The sequence below is a fragment of the Oncorhynchus masou genome, unplaced genomic scaffold (genome assembly GCF_036934945.1).
Source record: "Oncorhynchus masou masou isolate Uvic2021 unplaced genomic scaffold, UVic_Omas_1.1 unplaced_scaffold_1058, whole genome shotgun sequence".
Taxonomy (NCBI): domain Eukaryota; kingdom Metazoa; phylum Chordata; class Actinopteri; order Salmoniformes; family Salmonidae; genus Oncorhynchus; species Oncorhynchus masou.
In genome coordinates, this window is record NW_027000287.1 from 1 (window position 1) to 20,880 (window position 20,880).

General features: G+C 52.0%; 1 protein-coding gene across 1 annotated transcript in view; it reads right to left on the reverse strand.

Annotated features, from left to right (window-relative positions):
• Window positions 1-184: 184 nt before the first annotated feature.
• The window catches only part of LOC135528925 (ribosomal protein S6 kinase alpha-6-like), an 80,261-nt gene continuing 59,565 nt past the window's right edge, over window positions 185-20,880 (reverse strand). The window contains exons 7-8 of the mRNA XM_064957923.1: window positions 351-388; window positions 185-248 (exon numbers count right to left, since the gene is read on the reverse strand). Of these exons, the coding sequence (XP_064813995.1) occupies window positions 214-248; window positions 351-388 (73 nt within the window). The 3' untranslated portion in view covers window positions 185-213. The remainder of the gene's footprint in view (window positions 249-350; window positions 389-20,880) is intronic.

A 20,880-nucleotide genomic window follows, 5' to 3' on the forward strand; every position in this document is an offset into this window, starting at 1 on the left:
TACAGGTAGAGACATTAGGCTGGGGTTATAGGTACAGGTACAGACATTAGGCTGGGTTTAGGTACAGGAACAGGTTATTATGTAGAGGTGTGGTTGTGTTTACCATGAGCACTCCGAGACTCCACCAGTCAGCACTCTGTGTGTGTCCTCTTCTCTGTTGACGACCTCAGAGCCATGTACTCCACCGTTCCACAGAATGAATAGGCCTTCTTATCAACATCCACGGACTCCTTTACTCAACCCAAAGTCTGAAATGCACAACTACCTCATTATTTTAGCTCAAACATAAACACACAACATAATCTCCTGAAGCACCACAGCACACAGCCCAGACAGAGAGCAGGTCATACCTGTTAACTTGATGTGTCCAGCTTCATCTAACAAAATGCTGAAAACAGAGAACCACATTAGTAGGTATAGTAGAGAAACACACAGACCTCCTGACAGTAACAACATCACCATCAACAACAACAGGACAATGTGTATTCTAAAGTAAATAGCAGCACCCAAAATAACCTAAACCATCACAACACCAAAAATACTCTAACCAATCACAACACCCTAAACCATCACAACACCCAAAATACCCTAACCCATCACAACACCCAAAATACACTAACCCATCACAACACCCAAAATACCACAACCCATCACAACACCCAAAATACCCTAACCCATCACAACACCCAAAATACCCTAACCTATCACAAGTAAGTCCATAAACCCCACAACCCATCACAAGTAACACCCCAAACCAACCGAACCCATCACAACAACACCCAAAATACCCTAACCCAACACAACACCCCTAACCCAACACAACACCCAAAATACCCTAACCCATCACAACACCCCAAATACCCTAACCCATCACAACAACCAAAATACCCTAACCCATCACAACACCCAAAATACCCTAACCCATCACAACACCAAAAATACCCTAACCCATCGCAATACCCAAAATACCCTAACCCATCATAACACCAAAAATACCCTAACCCATCGCAACACCAAAAATACCCAACCCATCGCAACACCCAAAATACCCTCACCCATCACAACACCCAAAATAACCTAACCTATTACAAAACACAAAATACCACTAACCCATCACAACACCCAAAATACCCTAACCCATCACAACACCACTAACCCATCACAACACCCAAAATACCCTAACCCATCACAACACCCAACATACCTAACCCATCACCTCTAACACATCACAACATCACAACACCCTAACACCACAACCCATCACAACTAACACCCCAACCTATCACAACACCCCAAACCAACCGAACCCATCACAAGCAACACCCAAAATACACTAACCCATCACAAGTAACACCCAAACCCCACAACCAATCTCATGTAATAACCCTAACCAACCTAACCCATCACTAGCAACACCCAAAATACCCTAACCCATCACAACACCCCTAACCCAACCCAACACAACACCCAAAATACACTAACCCATCACAACACCCAAAAGCCAAACCCATCACCCCTAACCCATCACAACACCCAAAATAACCTAACCCATCACAACACCCAAAATATCCTAACCCATTACAAAACACCCCAAAAAACCTAACCCATCACAACACTTAAAATAACCTAACAATCACAACACCCAAAATAACCTAACCCATCACAACACCCCAAAATACCCTAACCCATCACAACACCCAAAATACCCTAACCCATCACAACACCCCTAAACCATCACAACACCAAAATACCCTAACCCATCACAACACCAAAATACCCTAACCCATCACAACACCCAAAATAACCTAACCCATCACAACACCCAAAATAACCTAACCCATCACAACACTCCTAAACCATCACAACACCCCTAACCCATCACAACACCCAAAATACCCTAACCCACCACCCAAAATACCTAATCCCACATCACAACACCCAAAATACCCTAACCCATCACAACACCAAAAGAGCCTAACCCATCACAACACACAAAAGAGCCTAACCCATCACAACACCCACAATACCCAAACCCATCACCCCTAACCCATCACAACACCCCAAATCCCTAACCCATCACCCAAAATACCTCTCACCCATCCCACATCACAACACCCAAAAGAGCCTAACCCATCACAACACCCACAATACCCTAACCCATCACCCCTAACCCATCACAACACCCCAAATCCCCTAACCCATCACCCAAAATACCTCTCACCCATCCCCCCACATCACAACACCCAAAAGAGCCTAACCCATCACAACACCCACAATACCCAAACCCATCACCCCCCTAACCCATCACAACACCCCAAATCCCCTAACCCATCACCCAAAAATACCTCTCACCCATCCCACATCACAACACCCAAAAGAGCCTAACCCATCACAACACCCAAAAGAGCCTAACCCATCACAACACACAAAAAAGAGCCTAACCCATCACAACACCCACAATACCCAAACCCATCACCCCTAACCCATCACAACACCCCAAATCCCCTAACCCATCACAACACCCCTAACCCATCACAACACCCCAAATACCCTAACCCATCACAACACCCAAAATACCCCAACCCATCACCCAAAATACCCTAACCCATCAAACACCCACAATACACTAACCCATCACAACACCCACAATACCCTAACCCATTACAACACCCACAATGCCCTAACCCATCACAACACCCACAATACCCCTAACCCATCACAACACCCCCAAATACCCTAACCCATCACCCAAAATACCTATCACCCATCCCACATCACCCAAAAGAGCCTAACCCATCACAACACACAAGAGCCTAACCCATCACAACACCCACAATACCCAAACCCATCACCCTAACCCATCACAACACCCCAAATCCCCTAACCCATCACAACACCCCTAACCCATCACAACACCCCAAATACCCTAACCCATCACAACACCGAAAATACCCTAACCCATCACAACACCCCTAACCCATCACAACACCCCTAACCCATCACAACACCCCAAATACCCTAACCCATCACAACACCCCAAATACCCTAACCCATCACAACACCCAAAACACCCTAACCCACCACAACACCCACAATACCCCTAATCCATCACAACACCCAAAATACACCTCACCCATCATAACACCCAAGAGCCTAACCCATCACAACACCCACAATATCCCACACCCATCACAACACCCAAAATACCCTAACCCATCACAACACCCAAAATACCCGAACCATCACAACACCCCAAATACCCTAACCCATCACAACACCCCTAAACCATCACAACACCACAAATACCCTAACCCATCACAACACCAAAATACCCTAACCCATCACAACACCCAAAATAACCTAACCCATCACAACACCCAAAATAACCTAACCCATCACAACACTCCTAAACCATCACAACACCCCTAACCCATCACAACACCCCAAATACCCTAACCCACCACCTAAATACCTCTCACCCATCCCACATCACAACACCCAAAGAGCCTAACCCATCACAACACCCAAAATAGCCTAACCCATCACAACACACAAAAGAGCCTAACCCATCACAACACCCACAATACCCAAACCCATCACCCCTAACCCATCACAACACCCCAAAAACCCATCACCCAAAATACCTCTCACCCATCCCATCACAACACCCAAAAGAGCCTAACCCATCACAACACCCACAATACCCAAACCCATCACCCCTAACCCATCACAACACCCCAAATCCCCTAACCCATCAACCTCTCACCCATCCCACATCACAACACCCCTAACCCATCACAACACCCCAAATACCTAACCCATCACAACACCATAACCCATCACAACACCCCTAACCCATCACAACACCCCTAACCCATCACAACACCCCAAATACCCTAACCCATCACAACACCCCAAATACCCTAACCCATCACAACACCCAAAACACCCTAACCCACCACAACACCCACAATACCCCTAATCCATCACAACACCCAAAATACACCTCACCCATCATAACACCCAAGAGCCTAACCCATCACAACACCCACAATACCCACACCCATCACAACACCCAAAATACCCTAACCCATCACAACACCCAAAATACCCGAACCCATCACAACACCCCAAATACCCTAACCCATCACAACACCCCTAAACCATCACAACACCACAAATACCCTAACCCATCACAACACCAAAATACCCTAACCCATCACAACACCCAAAATAACCTAACATCACAACACCCAAAATAACCTAACCCATCACAACACTCCTAAACCATCACAACACCCCTAACCCATCACAACACCCCAAATACCCTAACCCACCACCCAAAATACCCTAATCCCACATCACAACACCCAAAATAACCAAAGACAACCCCACACAACAACCCCTAAGAGCCTAACCCATCACAACACCCAAATACCACCCAACCCATCACAACACCCCAAATCCCCTAACCCATCACCCAAAATACCCACCCATCCCAACATCACAACACCCAAAAACCCAGCACTAACCCATCACAACACCCAAAAGACCTAACCCATCACAACACCCACCCATAAACCCATCACAACACCCCAAATCCCCTAACCCATCACCCAAAATACCCTCACCCATCACATCACAACACCCAAAAGAGCCTAACCCATCACAACACCCAAAAGAGCAAATCACCCTAACCCATCACAACACCCTAAATACCCAAACCCATCACCCCTAACACCCAAAAACCCATCACAACACCCCTAACCCAACACCCCAAATACCCTAACACACAACACCCAAAATACCCCAACCCATCACCCAAAATACCCTAACCCATCAAAACACCCACAATACACTAACCCATCACAACACCCACAATACCCTAACCCATTACAACACCCACAATGCCCTAACCCATCACAACACCCACAATACCCCTAACCCATCACAACACCCCAAATACCCTAACCCATCACCCAAAATACCTAACCCATCCCACATCACCCAAAAGAGCCTAACCCATCACAACACACAAGAGCCTAACCCATCACAACACCCACAATACCCAAACCCATCACCCTAACCCATCACAACACCCCAAATCCCCTAACCCATCACAACACCCCTAACCCATCACAACACCCCAAATACCCTAACCCATCACAACACCGAAAATACCCTAACCCATCACAACACCCCTAACCCATCACAACACCCCTAACCCATCACAACACCCCAAATACCCTAACCCATCACAACACCCCAAATACCCTAACCCATCACAACACCCAAAACACCCTAACCCACCACAACACCCACAATACCCCTAATCCATCACAACACCCAAAATACACCTCACCCATCATAACACCCAAGAGCCTAACCCATCACAACACCTACAATACCCACACCCATCACAACACCCAAAAAAACCCTAACCCATCACAACACCCAAAATACCCGAACCCATCACAACACCCCAAATACCCTAACCCATCACAACACCCCTAAACCATCACAACACCACAAATACCCTAACCTATCACAACACCAAAATACCCTAACCCATCACAACACCCAAAATAACCTAACCCATCACAACACCCAAAATAACCTAACCCATCACAACACTCCTAAACCATCACAACACCCCTAACCCATCACAACACCCCAAATACCCTAACCCACCACCCAAAATACCTCTACCCATCCCACATCACAACACCCAAAAGAGCCTAACCCATCACAACACCCAAAAGAGCCTAACCCATCACAACACCAAAAGAGCCTAACCCATCACAACACCCACAATACCCAAACCCATCACCCCCTAACCCATCACAACACCCCAAACCCATCCACATCACCCAAAATACCCACCCATCCCACATCACAACACCCAAAAGAGCCTAACCCATCACAACACCCACAATACCCAAACCCATCACCCCTAACCCATCACAACACCCCAAAACCCATCACCCAAAATACCTCTCACCCATCCCACATCACAACACCCAAAAGAGCCTAACCCATCACAACACCCAAAAGAGCCTAACCCATCACAACACACAAAAGAGCCTAACCCATCACAACACCCACAATACCCAAACCCATCACCCCTAACCCATCACAACACCCCAAATCCCCTAACCCATCACAACACCCCTAACCCATCACAACACCCCAAATACCCTAACCCATCACAACACCCAAATACCCCAACCCATCACCCAAAATACCCTAACCCATCAAAACACCCACAATACACTAACCCATCACAACACCCAAAATACCCTAACCCATTACAACACCCACAATGCCCTAACCCATCACAACACCCACAATACCCCTAACCCATCACAACACCCCAAATACCCTAACCCATCACCACAAAATACCTATCACCCATCCCACATCACCCAAAAGAGCCTAACCCATCACAACACACAAGAGCCTAACCCATCACAACACCCACAAATACCCAAACCCATCACCCTAACCCCTATCACAACACCCCAAATCCCCTAACCCATCACAACACCCCTAACCCATCACAACACCCCAAATACCCTAACCCATCACAACACCCAAAATACCCTAACCCATCACAACACCCCTAACCCATCACAACACCCCTAACCCATCACAACACCCCAAATACCCTAACCCATCACAACACCCAAAATACCCTAACCCATCACAACACCCAAAACACCCTAACCCATCACAACACCCAAATACCCCTAATCCATCACAACACCCAAAATACACCTCACCCATCATAACACCCAAGAGCCTAACCCATCACAACACCCAAAATACCCAAACCCATCACAACACCCAAAATACCCTAACCCATCACAACACCCAAAATACACTAACCCATCACAACACCCCTAACATATCACAACACCCACAATACCCTAACCCATCACAACAACCAAAATAACCTAACCCATTACAAAACACCCAAAATAACCTAACCCATCACAACACCCAAAATACCCCTAATCCATCACAACACCCAAAATACACCTCACCCATCATAACACCCAAGAGCCTAACCCATCACAACACCCAAAATACCCACACCCATCACAACACCCAAAATACCCTAACCCATCACAACACCCAAAATACACTAACCCATCACAACACCCCTAACATATCACAACACCCAAAATACCCAAACCCATCACAACAACCAAAATAACCTAACCCATCACAAAACACCCAAAATAACCTAACCCATCACAACACCCAAAATACCCCTAATCCATCACAACACCCAAAATACACCTCACCCATCATAACACCCAAGAGCCTAACCCATCACAACACCCAAATACCCACACCCATCACAACACCCAAAATACCCAACCCATCACAACACCCAAAATACACTAACCCATCACAACACCCCTAACATATCACAACACCCAAAATACCCTAACCCATCACAACAACCAAAATAACCTAACCCATTACAAAACACCCAAAATAACCTAACCCATCACAACACCCAAAATACCCCTAATCCATCACAACACCCAAAATACCCTAACCCATCATAACACCCAAGAGCCTAACCCATCACAACACCCACAATACCCACACCCATCACAACACCCAAAATACCCTAACCCATCACAACACCCAAAATACCCTAACCCATCACAACACCCAAATATCACAACACCCACAATACCCTAACCCATCACAACAACCAAAATAACCCATTACAAAACACCCAAAATAACCTAACCCATCACAACACCCAAAATACCCCTAATCCATCACAACACCCAAAATACACTAACCCATCACAACACCAAGAGCCTAACCCATCACAACACCCAAAATACCCTAACCCATCACAACACCCCTAACATATCACAACACCCACAATACCAAACCCATCACAACAACCAAAATAACCTAACCCATTACAAAACACCCAAAATAACCTAACCCATCACAACACCCAAAATACCCCTAATCCATCACAACACCCAAAATACACCTCACCCATCATAACACCCAAGAGCCTAACCCATCACAACACCCAAAATACCCTAACCCATCACAACACCCAACATACCCTAACCCATCACAACACCCAAAATACTCTAACCCATCACCTCTAACACATCACAACATCACAACACCCCAAACACCACAACCCATCACAAGTAACACCCCCAACCTATCACAACACCCCAAACCAACCGAACCCATCACAAGCAACACCCAAAATACACTAACCCATCACAAGTAACACCCAAAACCCCACAACCCATCTCATCAATACCCCTAACCAACCGAACCCATCACAAGCAACACCCAAAATACCCTAAGCCATCACAACACCCAAATACCCTAACCCATCACAACACCCAAAATACCCCTAATCGATCACAACACCCAAAATAACCCTAACTCATCACAACACCCAAAATAACACCCAAAATACCCCTAACCCATCACAACACCCAAAATACCCTAACCCATCATAACACCCAAAAGCCTAACCCATCACAACACCCACAACCATCACAACACCCAAAATACCCCTCACCAATCACAACACCAAAATAGCCTAACCCATCACAACACACAAAAGAGCCTAACCCATCACAACACACCCAAAATAGCCTAACCCATCACAACACACAAAAGAGCCTAACCCATCACAACACCCACAATACCCAAACCCATCACCCCTAACCCATTACAACACCCCAAATACCCTAACCCATCACAACACCCAAAATACCCTAACCCATCACAACACCAAATACCCTAACCCATCACAACACCCAAAATACCCAACCATCACAACAAACATACCCTAACCCATCACAACACCCAACATACTCTAACCCATCACCTCTAACACATCACAACATCACAACACCCCAAACCCCACAACACCCCAAACACCACAACCCATCACAAGTAACACCCCAACCTATCACAACACCCCAAACCAACCGAACCCATCACAAGCAAATCACCCAAAATACACTAACCCATCACAAGTAACACCCAAAACCCCACAACCCATCTCATGTAATACCCCTAACCAACCGAACCCATCACAAGCAACACCCAAAATACCCTAAGCCATCACAACACCCACAATACCCTAACCCATCACAACACCCAAAATACCCTAATCGATCACAACACCCAAAATACCCTCACCCATCACAACACCCAAAATACCTCTAACCCATCATAACACCCAAGAGCCTAACCCATCACAACACCCACAACCATCACAACACCCAAAATACCCCTCACCAATCACAACACCAAAAAGAGCCTAACCCATCACAACACACAAAAGAGCCTAACCCATCACAACACACAAAAGAGCCTAACCCATCACAACACAAAAAGAGCCTAACCCATCACAACACCCACAATACCCAAACCCAAACCCCTAACCCATTACAACACCCCAAAAGACCCTAACCATCACAACACCCAAAATACCCTAACCCATCACCTCTAACACATCACAACATCACAACACCCCAAACCCCACAACCCATCACAAGTAACACCCCAACCTATCACAACACCCCAAACCAACCCCTAACCCATCACAAGCAACACCAAAATACACTAACCCATCACAACACCCAAAATACCCTAACCCATCACAACACCCACAATACCCTAACCCATCACAACACCCAAAATACCCTAACCCATCACAACACCTAACCCTTCACAACCCCTAACCCATCACAACACCCAAAATACCCCAACCCATCACAACACCCAAAATACCCAACCCATCACCCAAAATACACAACCCATCAACACCCCTAACCCATCACAACACCCAAAATACCCTAACCCATCACAACACCCAAAATACCTAACCCATCACAACACCCAAAATACCCTAACCCATCACAACACCCAAAATAACCTAACCCATCACAACACCCAAAATAACCTAACCAATCACAACACCCAAAATACCCAAACCCATCACAACACCCAAAATACCCAAACCCATCACCCAAAATATCCCTAACCCATCACAACACCCAAAATACCCAAACCCATCACCCAAAATACTCAAACCCATCACAACACCCAAAATACCCTAACCCATCACAACACCCAAAATACCCTAACCCATCACAACACCCAAAATACCCTAACCCATCACCCCAAACCCATCACAACACCCCAAACACCACAACGCCAAAAATACCCTAACCCATCACCCCTAACCCATCACAACACCCCAAATACCCTAACCCATCAAAACACCCAAAATACCCTAACCCATCACAACACCCAAAATACCCTAACCCATCACAACACCCCTAACCCAACACCACAAATACACTAACCCATCACCCAAATTACCCAAACCCATCACAACACCCAAAATACCCTAATCCATCACCCCTAACACCCAAAATACCCTAACCCATCACAACACCCCTAACCCAACACCCCCATCACAACACCCAAAATACCCTAACCTATCACAACACCCAAAATATCCCTCACCCATCACAACACCCAAAATACCCTAACCAATCACAACACCCATAACCCATCACAACACCCAAAATACCATGCTATCACAACACCCAAAATATCCTCACCCATCACAACACCCAAAATACCCTAACCCATCACAACACCCATAACCCATCACAACACCCAAAAGAGCCTAACCCATCACAACACCCAAAATACACAAACCCATCACCCAAAAACCCAAACCCATCACAACACCCACAATACCCTCACCCATCACAACACCCAAAATATCCAAAACACCCAAAATTCACAACACCCACAATACCCTAACCCATCACCCAAAATACCCTAAACCATCACAACACCCAAAATACCCTAACCCATCACAATACCGCTAACCCATCACAACACCCTAAATACCCTAACCCATCACAACACCCAAAATGCCCCTAACCCATCACAACACCCAAATAGTGCAAACCCATCACAACACCCAAAATAGCCCTAACCCATCACAACACCCAAAATAGCCCTAACCCATCACAACACCCCTAACCCATCACCCAAAATATCCCAAACCCATCACAACACCCAAAATACCCTAATCCATCACAACACCCAAAATACCCTAACCCATCACAACACCCAAAATACTGTAACCCATCACAACACCCAAAATACCCCTAATCCATCACAACACCCCTAACCCATCACAACACCCACACCCATCACAACACCCACAATACCCTAACCCATCACCCAAAATACCCTAAAAATCACAACACCCAAAATACCCTAACCCATCACAATACCGCTAACCCATCACAACACCCAAAATACCCTAACCCATCACAACACCCAAAATGCCCTAACCCATCACAACACCCATCAAATAGTGCAAACCCATCACAACACCCAAAATAGCCCTAACCCATCACAACACCCAAAATAGCCCTAACCCATCACAACACCCCTAACCCATCACCCAAATTACCCAAACCCATCACAACACCCAAAATACCCTAATCCATCACCCCTAACACCCAAAATACCCTAACCCATCACAACACCCAAAATACTGTAACCCATCACAACACCCAAAATACCCCTAATCCATCACAACACCCCTAACCCATCACAACACCCACACCATCACAACACCCACAATACCCTAACCCATCACCCAAAATACCCTAAACCATCACAACACCCAAAATACCCTAACCCATCACAATACCGCTAACCCATCACAACACCCTAAATACCCTAACCCATCACAACACCCAAAATGCCCCTAACCCATCACAACACCCAAAATAGTGCAAACCCATCACAACACCCAAAATAGCCCTAACCCATCACAACACCCAAAATAGCCCTAACCCATCACAACACCCCTAACCCATCACCCAAATTACCCAAACCCATCACAACACCCAAAATACCCTAATCCATCACCCCTAACACCCAAAATACCCTAACCCATCACAACACCCAAAATACCCTAACCAATCACAACACCCATAACCCATCACAACACCCAAAATAGCCTAACCCATCACAACACCCAAAATACCCTAAACCATCACAACACCCCTAACCCAACACAACACCCAAAATACCCAAACCCATCACAACACCCAAAATACCCCTAACCTATCACCCCTGACCCATCACAACACCCCTAACACCACAACCCATCACAACACCCAAAATACTCTAACCCATCACAACACCCAAAATACTCTAACCCATCACAACACCCAAAATACCCTAACCCATCACAACACCCAAAACCTAACCCATCACAAGTAACACCCCAAACCAACCAAATCCATCACTTGCAACACCCCAACCTATCACAACACCCCTAAACAACCGAACCCATCACTAGCAACACCCACAATACCCTAACCCATCACCCCTCACACATCACAACACCCCAAATATCCAAACCATCACAACATCCAAAATACCCTAACCCATCATAACACCCAAAAAGCCTAACCCATCATAACACCCAATATACCCAAAACCATCACAACACCCCAAATACCCTAACCAATCACCCCTAACCCATCACAACACCCAAAATAACACCCTAACTCAACACAAAACCCAAAATACCCTCACCCATCACAACACCCAAAATACCCTAACCCATCACAACACCCCTTACCCATCACAACACCCAAAATAACACCCTAACTCAACACAAAACCCAAAATACCCCCATAACCCATCACAACACCCAAAATAACCCAAACCCATCACAACACCCATAAAACCCAAATCCATCACAACACGCAAAATACTCCTCACCCATCACAACACCAAAAGGACCCTAACCATCACAACACCCCCAAAAAGTACCCTAACCCATCACAACACCCAAAATACCACTACCCCATGACAGAACCCCAACCACCTTAACCCATCACCAGCAACACCCCAACCCGTCACCAGCAACACCCCAACCAGTCACCAGCAACGCCATCAACCCGTCACCAGCAACGCCCCAACCCGTCTCCAGCAACACCCCAACCATCCTAAACTGTCACCAGCAACACCCCAACCCGTCACCAGCAACACCCTAACCATCCTAAACTGTCACCAGCAACACCCCAACCCGTCACCAGCAACAACCCAACCACCCCAACCAGTCACCAGCAACACCCCAACCCGTCACCAGCAACACCCCAACCCGTCACCAGCAACAACCCAACCACCCCAACCAGTCACCAGCAACACCCCAACCCGTCTCCAGCAACACCCCAACCCGACGGGTTGTCACCAGCAACACCGCCCCCAACCCATCACCAGCAACACCCCAACCACCCAACAGCAACACCCCAACCAGTCACCAGCAACACCCCAACCCGTCACCAGCAACGCCCCCAACCCCAACAGCAACGCCCCAACCTCACCAGCAACGCCGCAACCCGTCACCAGCAACGCCCCAACCCGTCACCAGCAACGCCCAACCCGTCACCAGCAACATCCTAAACCGTCACCAGAAACAGCCCAACCACCCCAACCCGTCACCAGCAACGCCCCAACCCGTCACCAGCAACGCCCCAACCCGTCACCAGCAACACCCCAACCCGTCACCAGCAACACCCCAACCACCCCAACAGCAACACAACAACCCGTCACCAGCAACGCCCTAACCCGTCACCAGCAACGCCCCAACCGTCACCAGCAACACCCCAACCCGTCACCAGCAACACCAAAACCCGTCACCAGCAAAGCCCCAACCCGTCACCAGCAACGCCCCAACCCGTCACCAGCAACGCCCAACCCGTCACCAGCAACGCCCCAACCCGTCACCAGCAACGCCCCAACCCGTCACCAGCAACGCCTAAACCCGTCACCAGCAACGCCAAAACCCGTCACCAGCAAAGCCCCAACCCGTCACCAGCAAAGCCCCAACCCGTCACCAGCAACGCCCCAACCCGTCACCAGCAACGCCCCAACCCGTCACCAGCAACGCCCAACCAGTCACCAGCAACGCCCAACCCGTCACCAGCAACGCCCCAACCAGTCACCAGCAACGCCCCAACCATCCTAACCTGTCACCAGCAACACCCTAACCCGTCACCAACAACACCCTAACCCGTCACCAGCAACACCCCAACCCGTCACCAGCAACAACCCAACCACCCCAACCAGTCACCAGCAACACCCCAACCCGTCACCAGCAACACCCCAACCCGTCTCCAGCAACACCCCAACCACCCCAACCCAACCACCCCAACCAGTCTCCAGCAACACCCCAACCCGTCACCAGCAACAACCCAACCACCCCAACCAGTCACCAGCAACACCCCAACCCGTCTCCAGCAACACCCCAACCCGCCTCCAGCAACACCCCAACCACCCCAACCCAACCACCCCAACCAGTCACCAGCAACACCCCAACCCGTCTCCAGCAACACCCCAACCCGTCTCCAGCAACACCCCAACCCGTCTCCAGCAACACCCCAACCCGTCTCCAGCAACACCCCAACCCGTCTCCAGCAACACCCCAACCACCCCAACCCGTCTCCAGCAACACCGCAGCCCGTCTCCAGCAACACCCCAACCCATCACCAGCAACGCCCAACCCGTCACCAGCAACGCCCCCAACCCGTCACCAGCAACACCCCAACCAGTCACCAGCAACATCCCAACCACCCCAACAGCAACACAACAACCCATCACCAGCAACGCCTAACAAGTCACCAGCAACGCCCAACCCGTCACCAGCAACGCCCAACCCGTCACCAGCAACGCCCAAACCCGTCACCAGCAACGCCCCAACCCGTCACCAGCAAAGCCCCAACCCGTCACCAGCAACGCCCCAACCCGTCACCAGCAACGCCCCAACCCGTCACCAGCAACGCCCCAACCATCCTAACCCGTCACCAGCAACACCCTAACCCGTCACCAGCAACACCCTAACCCATCACCAGCAACACCCCAACCCGTCACCAGCAACACCCCAACCCGTCACCAGCAACAACCCCAACCAGTCACCAGCAACACCCCAACCCGCTCCCAGCAACACCCCAACCCGCTTCCAGCAACACCCCAACCCGTCTCCAGCAACACCCCAACCCGTCACCAGCAACACCCCAACCACCCCAACCCGTCACCAGCAACACCCCAACCCGCTCTCCAGCAACACCCCAACCACCCCAACCCGTCTCCAGCAACACCCCAACCACACCAACCCTTCTCCAGCAACACCCCAACCCGTCTCCAGCAACACCCCAACCACCCCAACCCGTCTCCAGCAACACCCCAACCCGTCTCCAGCAACACCCCAACCATCCTAAACTGTCACCAGCAACACCCTAACCCGTCACAAGCAACACCCTAACCCGTCACCAGCAACACCCCAACCCGTCACCAGCAACACCCCAACCACCCCAACCAGTCACCAGCAACACCCCAACCCGTCACCAGCAACACCCCAACCCGTCACCAGCAACACCCCAACCACCCCAACCCGTCTCCAGCAACACCCCAACCACCCCAACCCGTCACCAGCAACACCCCAACCCGTCTCCAGCAACACCCCAACCATCCTAAACTGTCACCAGCAACACCCTAACCCGTCACCAGCAACACCCTAACCCGTCACCAGCAACACCCCAACCCGTCACCAGCAACAACCCAACCACCCCAACCAGTCACCAGGAACACCCCAACCCGTCACCAGCAACACCCCAACCCGTCACCAGCAACACCCCAACCACCCCAACCCGCCTCCAGCAACACCCCAACCACCCCAACCCGTCTCCAGCAACACCCCAACCCGTCTCCAGCAACACCCCAACCCGTCACCAGCAACACCCCAACCACCCCAACCCGTCTCAGCAACACCCCAACCACCCCAACCCGTCTCCAGCAACACCCCAACCCGTCTCCAGCAACACCCCAACCATCCTAAACTGTCACCAGCAACACCCTAACCCGTCACAAGCAACACCTAACCCGTCACCAGCAACACCCCAACCCGTCACCAGCAACAACCCAACCACCCCAACCAGTCACCAGGAACACCCCAACCCGTCTCCAGCAACACCCCAACCCGTCACCAGCAACACCCCAACCACCCCAACCCGTCTCCAGCAACACCCCAACCACCCCAACCCGTCTCCAGCAACACCCCAACCCGTCTCCAGCAACACCCCAACCCGTCACCAGCAACACCCCAACCACCCCAACCCGTCACCAGCAACACCCCAACCACCCCAACCCGTCTCCAGCAACACCCCAACCCGTCTCCAGCAACACCCCAACCCGTCTCCAGCAACACCCCAACCCGTCCCAGCAACACCCCAACCTGTCACCAGCAACACCCTAACCCTTCACCAGCAACACCCTAACCCTTCACCAGCAACACCCAAACTGTCATCAGCAACACCCTAACCCGTCACCAGCAACACCGTAACCCGTCACCAGAAACACCCCAACCATCCTAAACTGTCACTAGCAACACCCCAACCCGTCACCAGCAACACCCCAACCCGTCACCAGCAACACCCCAACCACCCCAACCTGTCACTAGCTACACCCTAACCCGTCACCAGCAACACCCCAACCACCTCACCAGTCACCAGCAACACCCCAACCACCTAACCCGTCACCAGCAACACCCCAACCCGTCACCAGAAACACCCTAACCCGTCACCAGCAACACCCCAACCCGTCACCAGCAACGCCCCAACCCGTCACCAGCAACACCCCAACCCGTCACCAGCAACGCCCCAACCCGTCACCAAACGCCCCAACCACCCCAACAGCAACACCCCAACCAGTCACCAGCAACGCCCCAACCCGTCACCAGCAACGCCCAACCCGTCTCCAGCAACACCCAACCATCCTAAACTGTCACCAGCAACACCTAACCCGTCACCAGCAACACCCTAACCCGTCACCAGCAACACCCCAACCCGTCACCAGCAACAACCCAACCACCCCAACCAGTCACCAGCAACACCCCAACCCGTCTCCAGCAACACCCCAACCCGACGGGTTGTCACCAGCAACGCCCCAACCCGTCACCAGCAACACCCCAACCACCCCAACAGCAACACCCCAACCAGTCACCAGCAACACCCCAACCCGTCACCAGCAACGCCCCAACCCGTCACCAGCAACGCCCCAACCCGTCACCAGCAACGCCCCAACCCGTCACCAGCAACATCCTAAACCGTCACCAGAAACAGCCCAACCACCCCAACCTGTCACCAGCAACACCCCAACCCGTCACCAGCAACACCCTAACCCGTCACCAGCAACACCCTAACCCGTCACCAGCAACACCCCAACCACCTCAACCCGTCACCAGCAACACCCCAACCCGTCACCAGCAACACCCCAACCCGTCACCAGCAACACCCTAACCTGTCACCAGCAACACCCTAACCCGTCACCAGCAACACCCCAACCCGTCACCAGCAACAACAACCACCCCAACCAGTCACCAGCAACAACCCAACCCGTCACCAGCAACACCCAACCCGTCTCCAGCAACACCCCAACCCGTCACCAGCAACACCCCAACCACCCCAACCCATCTCCAGCAACACCCCAACCACCCCAACCCGTCTCCAGCAACACCCCAACCCGTCCCAACAACACCAACATCCTAACTGTCACCAGCAACGCCCCAACCCGTCACCAGCAACACCCCAACCCGTCACCAGCAACAACCCAACCACCCCAACCAGCACCAGCAACAACCCAACCCGTCTCCAGCAACGCCCCAACCCGTCTTCAGCAACACCCCAACCCGTCACCAGCAACACCCCAACCACCCCAACCCGTCTCCAGCAACACCCCAACCACCCCAACCCGCCTCTCCAGCAACACCCCAACCCGTCTCCAACAACACCCCAACCATCCTAAACTGTCACCAGCAACACCCCTAACCCGTCACCAGCAACGCCCCCAACCCGTCACCAGCAACGCCCCAACCCGTCACCAGCAACACCCCAACCAGTCACCAGCAACACCCCAACCACCCCAACAGCAACACAACAACCCGTCACCAGCAACGCCCCAACCCGTCACCAGCAACGCCCCAACCCCTCACCAGCAACGCCCCAACCGTCACCAGCAACGCCCCAACCCGTCACCAGCAACGCCCCAACCCGTCACCAGCAACGCCCCAACCCGTCACCAGCAACACCAAAACCCGTCACCAGCAACCCAAAACCCGTCACCAGCAAAGCCCCAACCAGTCACCAGCAAAGCCCCAACCCGTCACCAGCAACACCCCAACCCGTCACCAGCAACGCCCAACCCGTCACCAGCAACGCCCCTAACCAGTCACCAGCAACACCCCAACCAGTCACCAGCAACGCCCCAACCATCCTAACCTGTCACCAGCAACACCCTAACCCGTCACCAACAACACCCCAACCCGTCACCAGCAACACCCCAACCCGTCACCAGCAACAACCCAACCACCCCAACCAGCACCAGCAACACCCCAACCCGTCTCCAGCAACACCCCAACCCGTCTCCAGCAACACCCCAACCACCCCAACCCAACCACCCCAACCAGTCTGCAGCAACACCCCAACACGTCTCCAGCAACACCCCAACCCGTCTCCAGCAACACCCCAACCCGTCTCCAGCAACACCGCAACCCGTCTCCAGCAACACCCCAACCCGTCTCCAGCAACACCCCAACCATCCTAAACTGTCACCAGCAACACCCTAACCGATCACCAGCAACACCCTAACCCGTCACCAGCAACACCCCAACCCGTCACCAGCAACAACCCAACCACCCCAACCCGTCACCAGCAACACCCCCAACCCGTCTCCAGCAACACCCCAACCCGTCTCCAGCAACACCCCAACCATCCTAAACTGTCACCAGCAACACCCTAACCGATCACCAGCAACACCCTAACCCGTCACCAGCAACACCCCAACCCGTCACCAGCAACAACCCAACCACCCCAACCCGTCACCAGCAACACCCCAACCCGTCTCCAGCAACACCCCAACCCGTCTCCAGCAACACCCCAACCATCCTAAACTGTCACCAGCAACACCCTAACCGATCACCAGCAACACCCTAACCCGTCACCAGCAACACCCCAACCCGACACCAGCAACAACCCAACCACCCCAACCCGTCACCAGGAACACCCCAACCCGTCTCCAGCAACACCCCAACCCGTCTCCAGCAACACCCCAACCCGTCTCCAGCAACACCCAACCACCCCAACCCGTCTCCAGCAACACCCCAACCACCCCAACCCGTCTCCAGCAACACCCCAACCCGTCTCCAGCAACACCCCAACCCGTCTCCAGCAACACCCCAACCACCCCAACCAGTCTCCAGCAACACCGCAACCCGTCTCCAGCAACACCCCAACCCATCTCCAGCAACACCCCAACCATCCTAAACTGTCACCAGCAACACCCTAACCCGTCACCAGCAACACCCCAACCCGTCACCAGCAACACCCCAACCCGTCACCAGCAACAACCCAACCACCCCAACCCGTCACCAGGAACACCCCAACCCGACTCCAGCAACACCCCAACCCGTCTCCAGCAACACCCCAACCCGTCACCAGCAACACCCCAACCCGTCACCAGCAACACCCCAACCCGTCACCAGCAACACCCCAACCACACCAACCCGTCTCCAGCAACACCCCAACCAACCCAACCCGTCTCCAGCAACACCCCAACCCGTCACCAGCAACACCCCAACCACCCCAACCCGTCTCCAGCAACACCCCAACCACCCCAACCCGTCTCCAGCAACACCCCAACCCGTCTCCAGCAACACCCCAACCCGTCACCAGCAACACCCCAACCACCCCAACCCGTCACCAGCAACACCCCAACCACCCCAACCCGTCTCCAGCAACACCCCAACCCGTCACCAGCAACACCCCAACCACCCCAACCCGTCACCAGCAACACCCCAACCACCCCAACCCGTCTCCAGCAACACCCCAACCCGTCTCCAGCAACACCCCAACCATCCTAAACTGTCACCAGCAACGCCCCCAACCCGTCTCCAGCAACACCCCAACCCATCTCCAGCAACACCCCAACCATCCTAAACTGTCACCAGCAACACCCTAACCCGTCACCAGCAACACCCAACCCGTCACCAGCAACACCCCAACCCGTCACCAGCAACAACCCAACCACCCCAACCCGTCACCAGGAACACCCCAACCCGACTCCAGCAACACCCCAACCCGCTCCAGCAACACCCCAACCCGTCTCCAGCAACACCCCAACCCGTCACCAGCAACACCCCAACCCGTCACCAGCAACACCCCAACCACACCAACCCGTCTCCAGCAACACCCCAACCAACCCAACCCGTCTCCAGCAACACCCCAACCCGTCACCAGCAACACCCCAACCACCCCAACCCGTCTCCAGCAACACCCCAACCACCCCAACCCGTCTCCAGCAACACCCCAACCCGTCTCCAGCAACACCCCAACCCGTCACCAGCAACACCCCAACCACCCCAACCCGTCTCCAGCAACACCCCAACCACCCCAACCCGCTCTCCAGCAACACCCCAACCCGTCACCAGCAACACCCCAACCACCCCAACCCGGCTCCAGCAACACCCCAACCACCCCAACCCGTCTCCAGCAACACCCCAACCCGTCTCCAGCAACACCCCAACCATCCTAAACTGTCACCAGCAACGCCCCAACCCGTCACCAGCAACGCCCCAACCCGTCACCAGCAACGCCCCAACCCGTCACCAGCAACACCCCAACCAGTCACCAGCAACACCCCAACCACCCCAACAGCAACACAACAACCCGTCACCAGCAACGCCCCAACCCGTCACCAGCAACG